Raw genomic sequence first — 20,196 nt, forward strand, 5'->3', positions numbered from 1 at the left:
TTAAAATTCTTTACTCACATTACTTTTTTAACCCTTTATTAAATAGGTATTAATTCTATTTTACAGCTGAGAAAAAATGGTTTAGAAAAATGAATAGATTTTTAGAGGCAGAAGCAGTGTTGGGAAGGGTGTTGCTCGTCAGTGGAAATAGAACAAAGACATGAATATGGAAAAAGAATGGGCACATACAGAGATACTACAGCACATGGTTTAATTTGGTTGGAGCATAGGATGGGTAAAGGCAAATAATAAGATAAATAAAGCTGAAAGTTTTGTTTAACCAGGTAATGGAGGAATAAATGGGAGTTGTCATGGAGATAGAATAAAATAACCTGACAGATAGTTTATTGTAGGCTAACAAAGGAGGAAGATTTGTCAAAGATGAAGAAATGATTTGGGGTTTGAGTGTCTGGGAGAAAGTGGTACTAAGATAAGAATTAGTAAACACAAAAGAATATGAGACACAGGGTGCTTGTCCTAATGGACTTAATTATAAATGCCCTAACAGTTTTTGTGGTGGTAAAGAAAGGCCTTAGGAGAAGGGCTAAACAAGGTGTGAGATGTAATCAATGGTGGCAGGATTCATAAAATTCTGAACATCAAGGCTAGTCTTCCTAGTGGGATAATCTTAGACCAGGATGCTTCAAACTCAGGTTCAGTTCACAGAGGTACCATGATGTACCTCTGTGGTACATGAAGGTGAGCCTCACCGCTTGGACCACCTCAGAGGTGACTCATGAAGTAGGTGAAGACTAACTGTCATGAGGGAAGACCTTTCAGGCCACAATGCAAGAAGTTGAAAGAAAAATTGACCCACAAGAAAAGGATTGATTTAGGCTAAAATAATTGATTTAAGCCAGTTCTGCCCCACTGCTAGTTAGCAATTTCCTAGGGTACAAGTTTGACCTTTAACAAGGATACTTTCCATTATACCCCCTGGTGGAAAAATTGGGCACCAAAGACCTGGGCAGAAGAACCAGCTAAAGAGCCTTCTGGGGCGGACTGTGTGTTCTTTCAGCGAAAGACTGAAATGTTATTCTATCAGCCTACTTAGGACTCTGTTCATTTCAAAGTACTCTGACCTCAGGCACAGAGAAGTCAAACGATTACATTATTTCTAGACCCTGTTTATTCATAGGGAAGGTAGTTAATATTTCCTGCCAGCCCGACTTCTCATTAATTCTAGGTCTGGTCTGAGTTCTCTTTCCTCTATTTTCATCAGAGCGTCCGAACAACTAGGGGCAGCAGAGTAGGGGTGGAAAAGTCTGAGACTTGTGGTAGGAGTTGCAATTACTGGATTAGAGTTTAAGAGGAGAGTATAAGCTAGGGATTTGAGAGTCATAAATTTGTAATAGTTGCAGATATGACAAAAGAATAAAGTTGCTAAAGGAAATATAAAAGGGAAAAACAAACAAAGAAAGAGCCAAGGATTGACACAAGGGAATCCCCTGAACTGGGAGAAAAAGAGGAGGAAGGGGATTTGGACAACAATTTAGAGGGAAGGAGGACAAGAGAGAATGATATTATACAGAGACAGAGAAAGACATTTCAAACAGAACAGTGGTCAGTCAGGTAAAATGTCCCAAAAAGAGACAAAGGATCAAAGCCATCAGATGGATCTAGTGGGAGGCCATTGCAACCCCTACAAGCAGGCATGATTTATCCAGGAGTGAACCAACCATATCACAGGTGAGTGGGCAGCAAGGAAGTGAAAGCAGTATAGCCTTTTCCCCCAAAGATATTTGGCTGTGGAAGGTAGGAAGGAAGGAAGGGAGGGAGGGAGGAAGGAAGGAAGGAAAGAAGGAAGGAAGGCAGGCAGGCAGGGAACACTAGTACAGTAGCTCAAAGTTGATAGAAATATTTCTGTTTAATTTTCAAATCTTCGAAAATAAGTCTACCACCTCTAACTTTTCATTGTCTCACTGCTTCTGTTTCATGCTATGGGGTTTGGATCCATAGGGCCCCGGATTCAGTCCCAGGCTTTGCCTTTTCTATTAAGCCCAAGCTGTATGATTTTGACAAGTTGCTTAATCATACGTGTTTCATGTGATCCATTTCTCTTTGTTGCCTTTGTGATCCTCCTTCCCAGGAGAAGAGCTGATTAGGTCAGTCGTCACTGCTCAATGCAGACAGTGGCCCCCAAAACATTCTCAGAGGCACTGTCCTTTCTATATGTACAGGTTTTTATAAGATAAACAATTGTGAGTTGAGAATAGTCATACCACCTTCCACTTGTATCATTCTTTAAACATTTACAAAGACCTTTCACAGGCATTTTTTCATTTAATTTGTGTAACATACTATGTGAAACAGGAAAAGAGTGAAGTAGCTATAAAAGATCTAGATAATGAGGCCAAATAAAAATTGCCAAGTAGCAAAATAAATTTGAATCTCACCTTAAATTTGTCATGCAACCTAAAGGCTATAGGACTAGCTCTTTTGTCTAAGCACAATACTAAAGGAAGTTTTTCTTTTATTGACTAAAGATACCAGTATAGTAAATAGTAGAGCCAAATGGCATACAAATATTTTGTTTAAACATCATGAGGATAAGGTTTTAGTAATGGCTGCCCAGGTAATTTGCACTAACTCCCCTACTGAAAACAACTAGAAAACCTGAAAAAATGCAACAGAACTAAAGACACCAGAAAGCTGTCAAGTCAGCCAAGTAGCGTGATGACAAGATCCAGAAGAACAAAAGACCTAGAAGGATAACCCATCTTTACTGCATGTTTGCCTTAAATTTGTCAGATTATTTTAGGAAGAGCTGGTTGAGAAGATGAACAAAGATTCTACAGACTTATGGATTTAAAGGACAAAATTTGGGGTTCAAGGACCAACAAAGCGAAAAGCCCTGGTGACATCTCCCTCCAGACTTTACGTTGGAACCTTGAAAGTCATGCCCTAGGAACAAGAATAAACCAGAAATAGTACTGGCCTTCAGAGACTAAAACCCAGCTTCAAAGTATCTTAATCCCTCATTGACTTAATTAAGTTCATATAGACTTCCTAGTGACTCTAGCTACCTAATATATCAATATATTCTCTGAAGGATTATAACATGACTTTAGGCCTAAATTATATTTATAATTTTTTCATAAACTACATTTGGTACTCAATCAAGAATATTCAGAAACACAAGGAAATGACAGGTGCCTGAACACAGAGAGAAATAACAGATATAATGAACTTATACAACTCAGTAGCAAAAATAACAAATAATCTAATTTTAAAATGGGCAAAGGGCCTCAACAGACTTTTTCCAAAGAACACATGCAGCAGGTACATGAAAAGGTAGGTGCTCAACATCACTAATTGTCATAGAAATGCAAATCAAAATCACAATATCATCTCATACCTGTTAAGATGGCTTTTATCAAAAAGATAAGAGATAAGTGTTGGCGAGGATATGGAGAAAAAAGAGAATCCTACACACTGTCAGTGGGAATGTAAAATATAGTTAAAACCTGCAAACAAAATGATGAATTTTGATATACTTCTCTCTGTAATTTTTATAAGTAGGAAAAAAATCAGTAAAGATACAAATAAATGATCTGAATAACAATTTTTACAATTAATCTAATTGAGACCTATAAAACATTATATACAATAAACTCAGAGTGTGCACTCTTTTCAAAAATACATGAACATTTTACAAAATGTAACACATGTTGACCATGAAGTCAACTCAGTAAAATTCAAAGAACATAAATTATTCAGAGTATGTCCTCTAACCACAGAGGAATTTAGCTAACAATCCTAACAACTACAATAAAAATAATAATAGTAACTAGAAAAATCTTCAAATCCTTGGGAATTTATCAATAGCCATCTTAAAAACGATGTAAATTTAAAATATATAGTGAAATAAATAATAATGAAAATACTATATATTAAAATTTATAGAATAATGCTAAAACCATGCCTAGTGGGAAATGTGTATTTCCTAATATAGCCGTAATTGCCTATATTAGAAAATAAAAGTAGACTACAAAACGATTATCTAAGTATACATCTCAAGTCTTCACAAAAAGAACAAAATGAACCCAAAGAAATTTTTTTAAATGTATAATAATGAAAAATATACAAATGATCACCTATTAAAGAAGATCAAAAGCTATATTAGTTCTTTAAAAAGATTGATAAAATTAATAAAGTAAAAAAAAGAAGAGACAAATAATATTAGTAATGAAAAGGGAGATGACACAGATACTACCAACATTAAAAATATATTAAGAGGATATTTTGAAAAATTTTTGGCTAAAATACAGTTTATCAAAACTGACAAAGAAGAAATAGAAAATATGATCAGTCCTATAACTAGTAAAGAAACTGAATTTTAAAACTTCCCAGAAAGTAAAGCCCAGAAAGCAGAATGTTTCACAGGTAAATTCTACCTGGGATATAAGGAAGTAATAATGCCAATCATTCACAAATTCTTCTAGATAATGGAAAAAGAGAAAATACTTAACAAATTTGTTTTATGAGACCAGCATAATCTTCATACCAAAGCCTGACAAGGATATTATCAGAAAGGAAGGTTGCTTAAGATAATCCAATCTTTCCAAAGTGACTTTTAGATTCAATGCAATCCCAATCAAAATCTAAGCTGGTGTTTTTTTAGTTGACAAGATGATTCTAAAATTTATATGGAAATCAAAGAACCTAGAATAGTCATGATAAAATTGAAAAAGAACAAATTTGGAAGACCTATACTATACTATATAGTTACACTATATAGAAACTATATAGACAGTGTGGTAATGGCACAAGGATAGAGAAATAGACTAATAGAACAGAATAGAGACCCCAACATATATGGTCACATGATTTACAGTTGAGGCACCGCTGTCTTTCCATGGGAGAATACTGTCCTTTCAGTAAACAGTTGCAGGACCTGTTTCTTAAGCACTTTGAAAAGAACTAAACCTTGAATCTTTCTGTTTACCACACATAAAAATTAATTTAACATGAATCATAAATGTGAAAGGTTAAAAAAAGTAAAACTTCTAGGAAAAAAAATAGTCTGAATTTTCATGACCTCACTATAGGTAAACATTTTTTAAATAGAACATAAAATCACTAAGCAAAAATGATTGATAAATTGGACTTGATTAAAATTAAGAACCTCTACTCATAAAATGCACCATCCAGAGAGTGAAAAGACAAATCACAGTCTGGGAGAATATGTTTGTAATACATAAATCCAGCAAAGAACTTTGATCTGGAATATATAAAGAACTATGAAGAATGAATGAATGAATGAAACACACACACACACACACACACACACACACACTCACATACAAATAGAAGCAAAAAACTCCTGAGGTGTCCTGTAATTAATCTAATTACTGATCCATTAGTATCAAATAAATGACTACATACGGCACACTGAGAATATAATCTACTCTTTGGCCTGGGTTCGAGGCTCTCGACAATCTGGCCTCCCCTATCTCTCTGGCTCTACCTCACACTGCACACTCAGGCAGCTCTCTGCTTCAACCATTAATATGCCTGCACTATGTCTACCCCTACATTTTAATGCTTACCAGAGAATTACATTCAACACTGTCTAGTCACAACAGACAACTAATACGCAACTATTGAATAAGCACATGCATGAAAGAATAAATTAATGAATGCCTCTCTTCCTGTTCTCAGCCTTTTGAAACCCTATCTGTCCTATGAGGCCCACCCATCTTTCACATCTTCTGTGTCGCCTCTCCTAACCATTACAGCAAAAGTAACCCTTCCCTGAGCTCTTCTAGCTCTTAACAGAACTGTTCTTTTGATTCTTAACATATTCTATGATGCATTATTTTTTTTTCATATTCACAGATACCACTGTCCTGTCAAAAGAATAAATTCCAGAAGAGCAAGGAACATGCTGGATACCTGTTTATATTATAATATACTAATAATATAATATAATATTATAATATAATATAATAATATACCGGTTTATATTATTACAGAGCATCTGTCCAGTTGCCTTGTAAACAGTGGTGCTCAATATTTTTCAGGGAATGGTGTCGTGTGATGCTGACAAATGCAATCTCTAAAGTCAGACAGACCTCGACTCTGGCCCTGGTTCTGTTACTTCATAGCTGTGTGACTCTGGGCAATTATCTGACTGCTACAGGTGTCAATTTCCTCATCTGTGAAAGGCAGATAACAATACATCCTTAAAAAGATGAAATGAGATAATACGCAGAGTGCTTAATACAAATAAGAAACGTGATAAATGATAGCTAATAGTAGCAGTGTTCACTATTGATTGCGGCTGACACTGAATAGTGAAAGCATTCATCCAGAAAACTAAGGGAGAAGAAAACACAAACAGGACAACAAAAACAAAACTCAGAATAATAGAACAGCTAGAGACAATTTCAAGCACATAAAAATGTCCACCTTGTCTTTCTTCCACTATAGGCTAATGTACATGTGACCAAAGGCCTCTTGGTGTTCTGTTTCCTAACTGCATGAATTTTCTCATTTCATCTCAGATGTCTGCTTTCTCACCTCTTCCTAATATACAGGGTATCAAACAAATCACACAATGTTATTTCAGACACAGTATTACCTACCCTACTGGTTTCTTTTCTGTTCCTAGGGAAGATTAGAGCTGTTCTCTTACAAAAGACATAACTTGAACGTCAGGGTCCCTAATATTCTCAGAAGCCTCAAAATTTCTCTGTTCTCTCCTTTGCACACGACGAGAAAAGCTACTAACCAACTTTAATTTACCAACTTAAATTTGCTTATACTTCAAATTGTCAGGAGACTAATAAAAGCTGGTTCATTCATGTAGATAATGTCATGGGATTTCTCAAGAATAATTAATACACCCCTCTTTGTCGGCTATTGCCATCATAAATAAGAATAATGATAACAGAAGCTATAGTGATCAAATGTGTTACGTGTGTGGTGACCAGCGAGGGAGAGAGAGCAGGGTCTAGGCCTCTGCTTGCCTCTGTGCTTCCATACTGAGCTTGGCTGGGCTCCATACAGTCTTATATTAGTGTCTGAGGCCATGGATAAGGCTCGTGCTCAGGTTTCTCAAAGCTCTCTTTCATATTCCTTTAATCCAGTGCTTCTCACACAGGGCTCCTGTGGCGCTCAAGTGTTTCATAAATTGTAGAGAGGGAACATTCAACTGTAATATTGAATAAAGATGGTCTCTACCCTGTTTGCAGAGGGGGGAAAAGTTAGTGGACAGCATTTTCTCAATTCAAATTGTTCTCCAATAATGTTTTACAAATCTTGGACTCCAGACACCAATTTTCTGCTAAAGGTTGCCAGTAGATGACAAAAGAAAATGAAATGGCAAATTCATATCAATAGGAAAACTCAAAATTAACCATTTGTTCCTGGTTCAGCAGTTTGTTGGGTGTTTTATTTTGTTTTAAGACGTGTGAGCTGCTGGCTGTGAGTTTATATGGCATATAAATAGTACGAAATGGATTTCTTTTTGCTAGTAAAAACATATGGAAATCATGTATAGATTAAATTTAAAAATATATTGATTTGTATTTTTTAAAATGTTTTACCAAGAACGTGGTATTCTGCAAATAAGATCATGTGTGGTGGATCCTTGCCTCCTGAACAAGTCTGCGATCCCATCTTAGAATAATAACTATATTCCTCTAAAGAACATGGATAGAAAGATCGATAGATAAAGGCTAGGCCTACAATACACATGCCCGATATGTAAAGTAACTATGCAGTTATGTATGAAATTGCTCAAATTGATATGAATGTCTGAGGGTTCAGACCACTGACACTGAACATCACGTAGGCAGACCTAAGATCTTAATGTTGTGGTAATAGAGTTTTTGATTGGGAAGTCCCATGAAGGTATTTGGAAAAACTATCTAAAACTTAAACCTCCCAATAAATGGTCTTTTATCCTCTCTGTGAACACCTCCAGCAGGACCTTACCGTCACCCTGACTTCAGGGTAAAATAATAACATCTATGTCCGAGACTGTGTTGTTTACATACATGTGAATCTGTGACGGAAATGAACCAACCCAGGTCATTGTTTCACTAGCAAGATGCTTTACAACAGGAATTTATTCTACATTTGTGCATGTGAAACTATATTACTATATATACACAAATTCTTTGAATCTTAGATAGTGGAACATGTCATGTTTTAAATTATAATCCTCAACTACATATTACTCAATTTGGAAAGTCCCACCCATGGCCTAAGAGAGAAGGAAAATTCTCTTTATGTACGCAGCCTTCATTCACACAAGGCACTTTATTTATATACCAATTTAATAAAATCCCCTATTGTGCAAATGTTCTCCATATGTGGAGACAGAACTAGAAGACATAAAGCCAGTTCTTTGTGTTTTTCAGCTTTTCAAAAATTATGTACATGTAATGTTTTGCCTGTTTTTTAATTGCCGAATATGTTATTTTGCCAGTTTTCATTTTCTCTTAATCAAGGTAAAAGATCACACTATAAAATTCAGTTTTCTAAATCCTATTTTACCCTATATCTACTCTTATGGGGCTTAAATTTCTAGTGCAGAATTCTGGTGTTTTCCCAACAGAGGGTAAAGCCAGACAGAAAATTGACACAGGGTCTGGAAGCTGGAGGAGAAAGTGATTAGAGACCAGAGTAGAGAGAAAAATCAGGAGTATATAAGCTGGTTCAGGAGAAGATAATTGGTTAGGCAATTAACACGGAAGGAATTAAAAAGATGCTGACAGAAATTATAGCAGAGAAATAGAGAACAGTGGAGGGGTCTTTGTAACAAGCGGATGTGTGATCAAATCCTGGCTCTGCCATCTATTGGCCATATAACCTTAGAAGAGGTATTCATCCCTCTGAACTTACGCTTCCTCATTTGGGAAAATGGGGAAATTCCCGTGTTCCAGAGCTGTACTGAAAGAACCTGTGTAAAGACTGTTGCATCCCACAAACATTAAATGTTTCTGCCTTTCCCTTGCCACTCTTGCTTGACCCTGTTTTCCTGAACTACAGACAGCCATAATGATGATCCTCTCAAGGTTTGAAGTCTACACATCCTAAAATGGTCCTCCCTTTCTTAGTCTTTTGCCTATGGAGAATTTCAAGCATCTACAGAAAAAATAAACATAATGTGTAATGAATCCCCATGTACCCATTATCTAGCTTCAACAATTACAAGTCACAGCCCATCTTTTTAATCTATTTCCACTCCCTACCCTCTGTATTATTTTGAAGCAAGTCCATACATTGTATCATTTTACCTATAAATGTTTCTGTATGTGTCACTAAACAATAAGGATCCTCTGTAAGAAATAAAATCATAATGCCATAACACACCTAAAATATTTAACAGCTATTCCTTAATATCATTAGCTACCTAGTGTGCTTAAGTTTCCAATGTCTTATAATTTTTTTACAGTTTACTTGAATTAGAATATAAATTATATCCACAAATTACAAAGGATGTTTTTTAAATCTCTTAATTTTCTGTTTTCTGCATATATGTAAGTTAGAGGAGTCATCAGATTCAGGTTGATTTTATTATTATTATTATTGTTGTTGTTGCTATTATTACCTATGTCAGGTAAGTTACATCAACCACATGAATACACCAAGTTGTATTGCCATTGATGATGTAATTTTTCCATATTGATGGACAACTCTTGCAAAAGGACTGAACAAACCAATATACAATCTTCCCTCAATGTAAGCAGTAAATCATTACTTTCTGGAAAAATTGGTATATATTAAAAGCGTGCAAAAATATTTTGTATTTATATGTAATATAGAGTTAGGCTGTAGGCTCAGCTAATAATGAACTATTTTTCATCTGCATGATTCTCTGGAAAATCATGTGATACATGGGAAAATTCTTTGCCAAATAAGATTATCTGTCACATTGCAGAAATTTAGCAGCTGGCTCCTGTCCACTAAAAGCCAGTGGCACCCCACCAAATCTTTATCACTACTATTAATGTCTCCTCATATTTACAAAATGCCCCCTATGGTTCACTTCATCCCCTGTTGAAAACCACTGACTTAGTTCAAGCAACAGGAAAAGAGGAAATTGGTTTTAGTTGCATATATGCTATAATTTTGGGAAAGGAAATAAGGAAAATATCCTGTATGGGGAATGACTATTGAAACATTAACACATTTAAAGGTTTCCAAAGCTTTTCTCAGTTGACATAAATTTGTTCCTCTATGTTGGAAAATGTGAATAGGCTCTATGATAAAACAAATGCAGTCATAATGACTTCATGCTAATATATTCAAGTATAGAAATTTTAACAGCTAGGAAACCATCTGGACAGATGGTAGAGTTAGGGAAACTATGGTAGTGGCAAGAAATAATAAATTCATTTTTAATTATTTTCTAAGCATAAGTATAAATTTATAAATCTCTTTATGCTATATTTACAAAATTGGCCCATAACACTTATAAGAAATTATACTTCATCTCCGAGATGGAGAAAATATAGTCAAATGTTTACCCTCCTCTTGCTGACTTGCCTCATTATGTGATATATCTCTTATTTTTTCTTTTGATTTATTAAAACAGTTACTTTGTTCATTGTCCTTTGTATTAAATACTGTTTATTAGTCTAAGATGGAAGCCATTTCTAATCTAAATTGGAAGATGTTTTATCATTATTCCTTGAAGCAGGAGTTGTTTATTCCTAGTACCTTGCTGTTTCCTGCTTATATAGTAGATGCTCATTTAAATATTTTTTAAATTAACTTATCCAGTAATCATTATCACTAATATATCATATCATTGTATAAAATCATGTATTTTCATATATGTTAATTTTATTCTTATACCCTCATTATCATGAAACATTAAGTATGGATCTCTTTATTCAAAGTAGAATCTGAATTAAGTGATTTAATCATACTGCTGGCATAACTCAGAGAATTTAGGTCTCCTGGCTTTGATTTCACTATTACTACCAGTAGGGTTTTTGTTTTATTTTATTTTATTTTTTCCTTAAAAGTATATACATTTTCTGTTCCTGCTGTTTGGCTGTTACCATGTATTTAAGGAGTATTTTTCAAAACAATACAAAAATTTGTTTAAAATAAGCATTCAAAAACAGTGATTAACTCCCCAATATTTATTACATACTAGCCTTGACCCTCAGAAATCCAAAATAGGATATCAAACATTTTGGTGACAAAGTTTGTGTGGTGGGAGATATAGCTCACCTAAAATCAGGTTACCTTATTTAATGTCTGCAAACTGCAAAGCAGGTACAGCACCAACACAGCAATTGTTCAGAGACTGGAACCTTGTAACTATGGCAACATTACCTCACGGGGTTCTAACAGGCAGTCGTGGCCAGATATAAAAGTTGTAGTCACAAAGATAGCCATGCTAGGTTACCACCCTGCCTCCTGAGCTGCTTCCAGGGAACGCTTCACACCTTCAACTTGTTTTGTCTAATAGCCTTAGCCAATATCAGTATTGGCTATGTCAAGGTTTACATATTCCCATTAGAATCTGGTCCTTGCACCAGCTTGGTAAAGAAATCGCTAAACCTGGCAGGTGCTCTAAGGTAGTTAGATTAACAGGTGAGGTCACTTGAAAAAGAAAGTCTGGCTCGAACCTCAGTTATATTCATTGCCTAATGTCATGATCCATTTTCCCAGGAAAGAAAAGAGACTTCTCTTCTAGCCAAGATGAAAGACAGACGAACCATCCAGGAAACTCCAGGGTTCCTGCAGAGTGAAGTCCGTGACCAGGAAGATAAAATGGAGGAACAGGCACAGTAAGAACGGCACAAATGAGAGCACAGACGTGTCTGAGCGTTAGAAGATAATGTTGGAGTACTTCACCTCTTGTCCTAATGAAGTAGTTAGAACGAGAACTGATTCCACACATTTTCTAAAATTAACTAACTATAACATGCAACTATATCCCCAACCACTGTTTTATAAGGTTCAGTCCTTGAGTAATATAAAAATGCATTTAGACAGATCATCTTATCAGACCTGGCTGGGAATCCCAAGCGCCTACCTAACAGCCTACCTAACATGTTAAGTCAACTGGCAGACAATGTCTTTAGAACTATAATACTTTCCTGACCTGAGGGCAAAGAATTGCTGGAGAATTTTGGTTTCAGAAATGTCTGTGAAGATATTAAATAAAAACTACAACTGTAGTATTGAATATATATATATATATATATATATATATATATATATATATATATATATATATATATAGTTTAAAGCTAACGCTACGTTGAACCTAGATGTCCTGTGTTTACTGTTCAGTTCAAGTCCATTTAAAAAATATTTGTTCTTAGGGGTCATCTGAGAAATGATGGCTGTCAGTATCGCCAATGCAGCATCTCCCAAAATAACACTGAAATGTTGCAATTGAACTTGTATAACTGCTTCTGGTTGAGTGCTAATCAATTACAGAGGGAGCTAAGTACTAAGAAGGGGCTTGGAAAATGCCATATGCTAAAGAAAAGCTAACTAAGCGCTAAGATAAATATTTCATCTTCCAAAAGGACTCTAATAGGTGTGTGAGTGCACGGTTTTCAGAAAATGGGCTGCGTCATGAACGTCTCTTCCTGAAATGTTTCAGCTCCTCCAAGGGTGTGTGCAGCCATTAGAAGTTACTTATGCAAATACAAAAATAAGAACACCCCATGGCCCTACGCCAGTTTCCTTTGATTGCAACATTTGCAAAGGCTTATTGGGAATCTTTTGTAGAATTAAACTTATTTGGAAATGCTATTGTTTTACTGAAGGAAGAAAAAAAATTCAGAGCTTATAAAATGAGCATGTTGAAAAGATATAACCAGCTTGTCTAATGAAACCCATATGTAAGGAACTTTGAAAGAAAAAAGTACTTTTTCTGCTTATTCTAGCCAGTGTCAGGGAGACATCATGTCATCTGACCTTGTCTCAGGTTGGACAGAGATGAAATATTTGTAATTTGACAATTGATTGCTATAGCCTCCTTCCCACTACCACCACAGTCATACTCAAGTGTATCTTCATGGGTTAGACCTTTTCTGACAAAGATGAGAGCTTGAAGTGTCAACAGGACGGCAAGTACTCAAGCTTAATAAGTACTGGGCTATTAACAATGCAATTTTCAAAGCCAACGCCATTTAATTATAAAAAATAATTTGCCAGAGATGTCTGTGCCTCCTGAGAGGTACATTTAGAGAAGTTTGGTTTTGAGTACAAAGCTCTCCAGATACAATACTTCTGTTGAAGGAACTTATAAATTGTAGAACAAAATGATAGTGCATACCTTTTGGTAAACAGAGAGATTGAGGCTGACATTAGCAAGATGGCAGATTAGGAAGGTCCAGGCCTCCCCACAACCCCGTTCCTTTATGGAAATGTTTGGAAAAAAAACCAAAACAGAACACTGGCTAAAATAACTTTATAGGAACTCTGGAAAACAAAGAGATAAAAATAGAGACAATGCATGGAGATAAAATACTTAGCTCCTGAATGACAGTGAGATATGTGACCCCTGGGGGTGTTTGAACTGGCCATTTATCCAGTTTTTCAGAGAGCTAAAAGGTTTTGAACCCCAGAACTTCGTTCATGATTCAAGCATTAAACACACACACACACACACACACACACACACACACACAGATTGCTTTTAGTTTACTGAGAAGAATCTCAATGTGACTCATAAAATGAAGTTGTTATAAGCCTTTTCATAATCCATGCCATGAAAATATTGTTTTACTTGTAAAATAATTGTACTATAGCTTAGGGACTTTTTTTAAATGGCTGTGCACTCGTTAATAAATGTTTTTATATTTACAAAAAAAGAAAAGAAAATCTTTGTTCATAGTAAGATTTACTTATAAAAATAGTACCTGGAAATTAAGTCTTTCTTCTCCCTCTTTTCTGCTAATCCCTTCAACATTCGCACATGCACACATACACATATATGCATATGTACACATGTGTACTGTATTTATAGTTATTAGTTTGCAGAGTGTATTTGAAAACAGACTTTAGAATCTTTATAAACATAGGAAAATTAGTTCAGCAGCATGAGCTAAAGGAAAAAAGTATAGTAAGCAGGAAATATTAAGCAGAAATTATATTTTTATGTTAATAGAAAGGGGAAATATGATCTAATGAATGATGAAAGTGGGATATAAAGGGTTTATATCGTCTCAATTTTGTGTAAAAACAAATGCATTTAAAAGCCTGGAAGAAAATGAGTTGATTTTTATTTTCTTCTTTCTACTTTTACACTTTTTCAAAACGATCTGCAATAGGAATTTATTGATTTTTAAAAGAAAAAAAAAGCATCGTTTGATTTGATATTAAAGTTTTCTATTTAGATGATTAAAACTAGAAATATAGAATGTTCTTGCGCCTCTGTTAGATGCATAATACCTTTGAAAAGCAGAACTCCGGGTAATAATGATAGTTCATGCCCCTTGTGTTCATAGTGTATTCTTTTGGACTTTCTTAACTTTGTTTATTATACTAATTTTTGTACACAGAGAAGAAGATGCACATGCCAATCTCTCAAGGACACAACCACCTTCAGTACATTTTTTTTCAAGTATGACAAATTCAGATATCACAGCACTGCCATCTTCGTGGTCATTATCCACTGAAATGCCTCTCAGTTACTCTCTGTCCAGCCCTCAGATTAGTGGAGTAAATATACCAACAATTGCACCAAAGGCTCTTAAATCAACTACAGTGAGCCATTCCCAATCAGAAAGCAGCTTAGGTAAGCAAAACATATACCAAATTTTATAGACTATTTTTAAAGCATATAGTTCAATAGATTCTTTATGTGTCTAGAAGCCAGAATGATATTTTATTGTTTGTCTCCAATAATACTAATTTCTTGATGTTGTATGCAGGGTATTGACTACGCTTACTGCTGGTCCTACTACTAGAGTAATATTCCAGTCACATAAATGCATGTAGCCAAATATATCACCCTCATGATTAAAATATCTTGAGTTATCATAATGGTTCATGGGTTGACTGCTTAGATGTTCTAGAATTGCTGGATAATTAAAAAATCTAATACACAGAGATAGCAGTATCTTCTCTCCCTCTGAATGCTACCAGAAAGATTAAGCAATGTCTTGTGTACTTTGTGCCTTTAGGAGATTTAGGGCTTTGGTAAGGAAAAGACAGCTAGATAAAAAAAGAAGACAAAAAAGTAGGTAAAATAGTGGAGAGAGAAAAGGGGGAAACCATAAAGAATTTGAAGGAGAGTAAAATAAAAACAGCACTATGGTAGGACGAAGTAAAGTTGCCAACAATGCCCTCAGCAATATCCACACTGTAGGGTGCTTGGAGGGTGTGTTAGTAGTTTACTAAAAAAGACCACTGTCCTTGGAAACAAAGGACCTACGTTCAAACTATCTTTCTGCTCCCTACAATGTGATACATTAGGTAAGGCATTTAGCATCACTGAGTCCCATGCTTCACAGCTGCAAAATGGGGGTTAAAATATCAACTTCATAGGGCTATCCTAAAGATTAAATGACATATTTACGAAAATCACCTAGCACATGGTAAGTACTCAATAAAAATTTGTTGTGGATCTGAATATATTTATAAGCACCTTCTCATAGAATAGGCTAGATTTGGGATCTATATTTCATTGACCAGTCAACTAACAAGTTTCAAAATTGAGCATAAACACACTCTTGACCTGATGCCTCCATTTTTCTCTGCTATTCTGTGGATATTTACAGCCTGGACACTGCTTATCTGTATTTGATTTTGTTTCGGGCATTTTCCTAAGCCTCTGACACAATGTTGTATAGGACTTTGGCTTACTGCTGTTATCGTCATATTCGCTATATTTCATTGTTTGCATGCCTAAGATACACTTCTCAAAGAAGCCTGTGAAGTTCACACTGACCTTTAGCAATGACCAAATCCATATGTTTAAAAGTGAAAATACAGATTTTTATATCTAAGGGGGTATTTTCCATCCTTTGGCACTGTATTATCATAGCATATGTTCTATATTTGGATTAAATGGTGAAAGCTCCTAGTACTAGTGGAAAAAAAAATAAGAGTGGCTTCCCCTTGCAAGATGAGAGTTCAGCTATGCTGTAGACTTCTTGAGTTACTGGAGATTCTGCTTCTATAGATAGATGTCTGGGTTTGCTGTGACTTGATGCATTTGGTTCATTTCCATCTGCTCTTCTTGATGAAATAATGACTGGGACGAAAATTAATGTGTCTTATTTCCTTTTAAAACAAAAATGTTTTCTTCCTTCAGGATGAGCTGTTAAAAGAGCTGCTATATATTCAGCCCAAAGTAATTTAAGCATTAAGTAAATACTCACTTAATTGGGGATCAACTAATTTAATTCCAAACATTTCTCCTAAACAATATACTTTGAAGAATCCTCTTTAGGAACTATGAGTTTATTCCTTTCCATCTTGCACCTCACTTTGGTTTTGTTAAAGATACAAGAATATAAAGCAAACTCTAGATTGTGTTAATCCTTTGATGATTTTGGACCCAAGGTCACATTAACCAAAGCCACCATCATACAGTAATAGCTATCATTCATTGAGTATCTGCAAAATACTAGACACTGCTAGACACCTACATTACCTTCAATTCTCACATCATCTTATTAAGGTGGTATTATCCTTATTTTATTTTCAGGAAAACTGAGAATTGGAAAGTTTAAATCAGTTGGCTTAGTAAGTGACAGCTCTGGGATACAATTGCAGGTCTGTCTAAATCCAAGACATATTGGTCTATCCACTTCATCATGATGCCTCTCTGTCGTGTCACCCTCTCTTTACAGATATATTATGATTTACCCAGTGCGGTTCTTTCTATGCAAAATCATGAAACTTATTTTGTGTTTGAATCTTAGTAGCGAGAATTTTAAAGGAGTAGATTTCCAAGAGGACACTAGAATCTGATGAGCCATTATTTTATTTTTCCAATTAAGTATTTTAGTTGATGAGAGGAAATTTAAGTCTTTACCTGGCAAAGGTATTACCCATTGGTATGAAAGGATTCATTTGAAGCTTTAATTTATGGGTAGCAATATGGAGAGAATAGCTAATGTGAAATAGAATCAAGTTCTATTTATATAAAACATACCTAAATTAGAGAGACTCAAATGTTTTACCTACTGAAAAACTTATGGTGCTTCTAGTACAACTAAATAATCAGTTATTATCTGATGATATAATTAACAGTTTAAGATAACTGAAATAATCTCTAAGAATTGAGTACCTCTAAAAACAACCACTTGCTGGTTATTTTATAGACTTTGGTTTAAAGTTTTTAACTATCTTCATTTAGTTTGGCAGTGGTAATAAAATGTATAAAGAATATAAAGTAATTTTGTAGAAGCAAAGAATAACAATAGTGACTTTGGGTTCTTTTAATGTCCTTTTTTTACTTCACTCTCTCTTTTTTTTCCTCTTTGATTTCATGGAAAGGAGTCAACAGCTTCATAATTCCAAAGAAAAAGACTGTGTTGTTTCATGCTTCTGAGACAGCTGTGACTGGGGAAGGAGAGGATTATTTCCTGTCTTTGTTTGGCAATTCAAAGACACTTTGTGCACACTCATCCCATACTGAGAAAACTTGGAAGCACTTTTCTATTATTCTTGAAGAAATGAGCCAATCTAGATCAAGGTACATATTCACTTGAATTATTTAAATCTTCCATTGGGGTAAGAGCAATAAATCAATAGAAAACAAAGTTCTAATCTATTGTAAGATCCATGGGTTCATCTAAAACCCTAAGTAATTATTGAAATATGACTGTTTCATGTTCTGAGCAACTAAAAGGAATAGACATAACTTTCTAAGGAACCAAACAAAGAATCTTCATTCTTCAAGATGCCAGAGAAAAAAAGCACTAAATAATCCCTACAGATAAATCAACTCAATTATTCAAGGACCTTTTTAATTATCGACAAATCATTCAGATGGATTCAGTGTCTTTTTTTCTTCTAGGATCTCCAGTTCAAGATAGAAGGAGAAAGGTAGACTTTTAAACTCACTGATTCTTTTTATGTTGTTAGTATCTGTGGTAAAAGAATCGATCTGGAAGAAAGTTGATATTAAAACTAAAATAAAAGCTGACTCATCTATACATTTACTTAATCTTGCTTTTCTTGTTGCATGAACAACAGATTGAATTGTAAATTGTTAGTAATGAACACATTGGTAGCAGGTGTTAGAAGGGTACAAGAAGTTCTTAGCTAGAGTTGAGGGACAGAAATAAAGGAAACTTTTCCATCCTTAGGTCAGATTTTCTAAAATCAAACACTATTACCATTTAACTGTAATGAATGCCTAAGTTTTCTATCAACCATCTGAAAACACATAAATTATTCATTCTACCTACCATTATTCACCTACCATGTAAATTATTCACCTACCATGTTAAAAATCATGAGTCTTTTGGGGCAAAAATTCAAAAAAAGACTTATGAATGTGTTTTTTACATTATTTTATTTTTAAAATTTTTTTTTCAGTTATGTTTGACATACAATATTGTATGAGTTTCAGGTGTACAACATGGTGATTAGATGTTTATATAACTTACAAATTTATATAACTTACAAAATAATCACCCCGATAAATCTAGTGCCCTGACACTATAAAAGTTATTACAATATTATTGACTATTTGACTATATTCTCTATGCTGTACTTCATACAGTAAAATAGGTTTTCAATTCCTTGCTCTCTCTCTTCTTGTTCTGTTACCCTTATGATGTGAATGTTGGTATGCTTGCTGTTTTCTTAAAGACCCCTTAAACTCTCTTCATTTTTTTTGGATTCTTTTCTTTTCTTTTTTGCTGTTCTGATTGGGTGTTTTATGTTGCTTTATCTTCCAAATCACTGATTTGATCCTTAGCTTCATCTAATCTACTCTTGATTCCCTCTAATGTATTCTTTATTTCAGTTATTATAATCTTCATTTCTGACTGGCTCTTTTTTATGTTTCCTATCTCCATTTTTATGTTTCATATGTCTTGGTTGCAGTTCTCACTGAGATCATTGAGCATCCTTATAACCAGTGTTTTGAACTCTGCATCTGGTAGATTGCTTGTCTCCATTTTTTTTTTTCTGGAGCTTTGTTCTGATCTTTCATTTAGGACATGTTTGTCTCCTTATTTTGACTGCCTCCCTGTGTTTGTTTCTATGTGTTAGGTAGAGCTGCTATGTCCCCCGATCTTGATAGATTGGCCTTATGTAGTAGGTGTCCTGTGATGCAGTCTCCCTGGTCACCTCAGCCAGGTACTCCAGGTGTGTCCCTTTTGTGGGTTGTGTGTGCCATCCTGTTGTAGTTGAGCCTCAATTGCTGTTTGCAGATCAATGGGAGGTATTGACCCTCAAGCTAATTGGCTGTGAGGACTGGCCATGACTACAGCAAAGAAGCTGGTGTGCAATGGCTGACCCTATGGAGTAGGATTTGTTTTAGCAGGTCTCTGATGCTTGCCAAGCCTGCCCTTTGGGTGTCATTTGTGGAGGTGGTTGGGTGGTGGTCTGGTGTGGTCTGAAGCTGGCCACCAGATGTGTTGGATCTGGAGCCTCATGGGAGGTGCTCTGATGCAGGTCAAGGTTAGCTGCTGCCTGTCCCCCACCCAGGGCCACTTAGTATGAGCTACAAAGTGATCTGCAAATGGTTGCCATTTGTGCTGGTCTTGGAGGTGCCTTGAAGAGATAAGCTATAAACTGATGCCAGCTGCTGCTTGTGCCAGGCTTAGGACTGCTCATCAAGAGGTACTGGGCACACTAAGGCCAGGTGTTGCTTGTTTGGGGTTTCTAGGAAAGTCCGCAGCACAAGCCCAGAGAGGCTGTTTGTATGGAAAAGACAATGGAAGTAGCTTGGGCAGGCCCAAGAGTTGAGTGGGGTGGGTCTCAGGGAATCACCAGGGTGGGGCAACTGTATTAGTTAGAATGATGAAGACTCAGATATGGCACCTACTTGTAGGTGCAGGCTGAGTAGGGAGAGAGCTCAGCAAAGGAACAATGGCTTCTGCCATCACTTGTGTCTGGGAGAAAGCTGCCCCTTTAGCCCTTTTCCTGAAGCCAGACAATTCAGTTCTTCTCTGTATGCCCTTGGTGTCTTTCAAGTTGCTGCCCTGGTGCTGGAGTTCAGAATGAGTACGTCTGTCAGTGAGTAAATCTTGCATGGGCCCTTTAAAAGGAATGCCTGGGGGACGGCCGAGTGGC

The 20,196-nt window shown here is 35.6% G+C and overlaps 1 protein-coding gene across 1 annotated transcript in view; it reads left to right on the top strand.

Moving 5' to 3' along the window:
• LMNTD1 (lamin tail domain containing 1) overlaps positions 1 to 20,196 on the top strand; it is a gene marked incomplete at its 3' end in the record, with an annotated part of 301,673 nt that overhangs the window by 276,902 nt on the left and 4,575 nt on the right. Inside the window, exons 7-10 of the mRNA XM_019625392.1 lie at positions 11,644 to 11,762; positions 14,496 to 14,731; positions 17,443 to 17,641; positions 20,098 to 20,135. Of these exons, the coding sequence (XP_019480937.1) occupies positions 11,644 to 11,762; positions 14,496 to 14,731; positions 17,443 to 17,641; positions 20,098 to 20,135 (592 nt within the window). The remainder of the gene's footprint in view (positions 1 to 11,643; positions 11,763 to 14,495; positions 14,732 to 17,442; positions 17,642 to 20,097; positions 20,136 to 20,196) is intronic.

This window comes from Hipposideros armiger, unplaced genomic scaffold, assembly GCF_001890085.2.
Source record: "Hipposideros armiger isolate ML-2016 unplaced genomic scaffold, ASM189008v1 scaffold_624, whole genome shotgun sequence".
Classification (NCBI taxonomy): domain Eukaryota; kingdom Metazoa; phylum Chordata; class Mammalia; order Chiroptera; family Hipposideridae; genus Hipposideros; species Hipposideros armiger.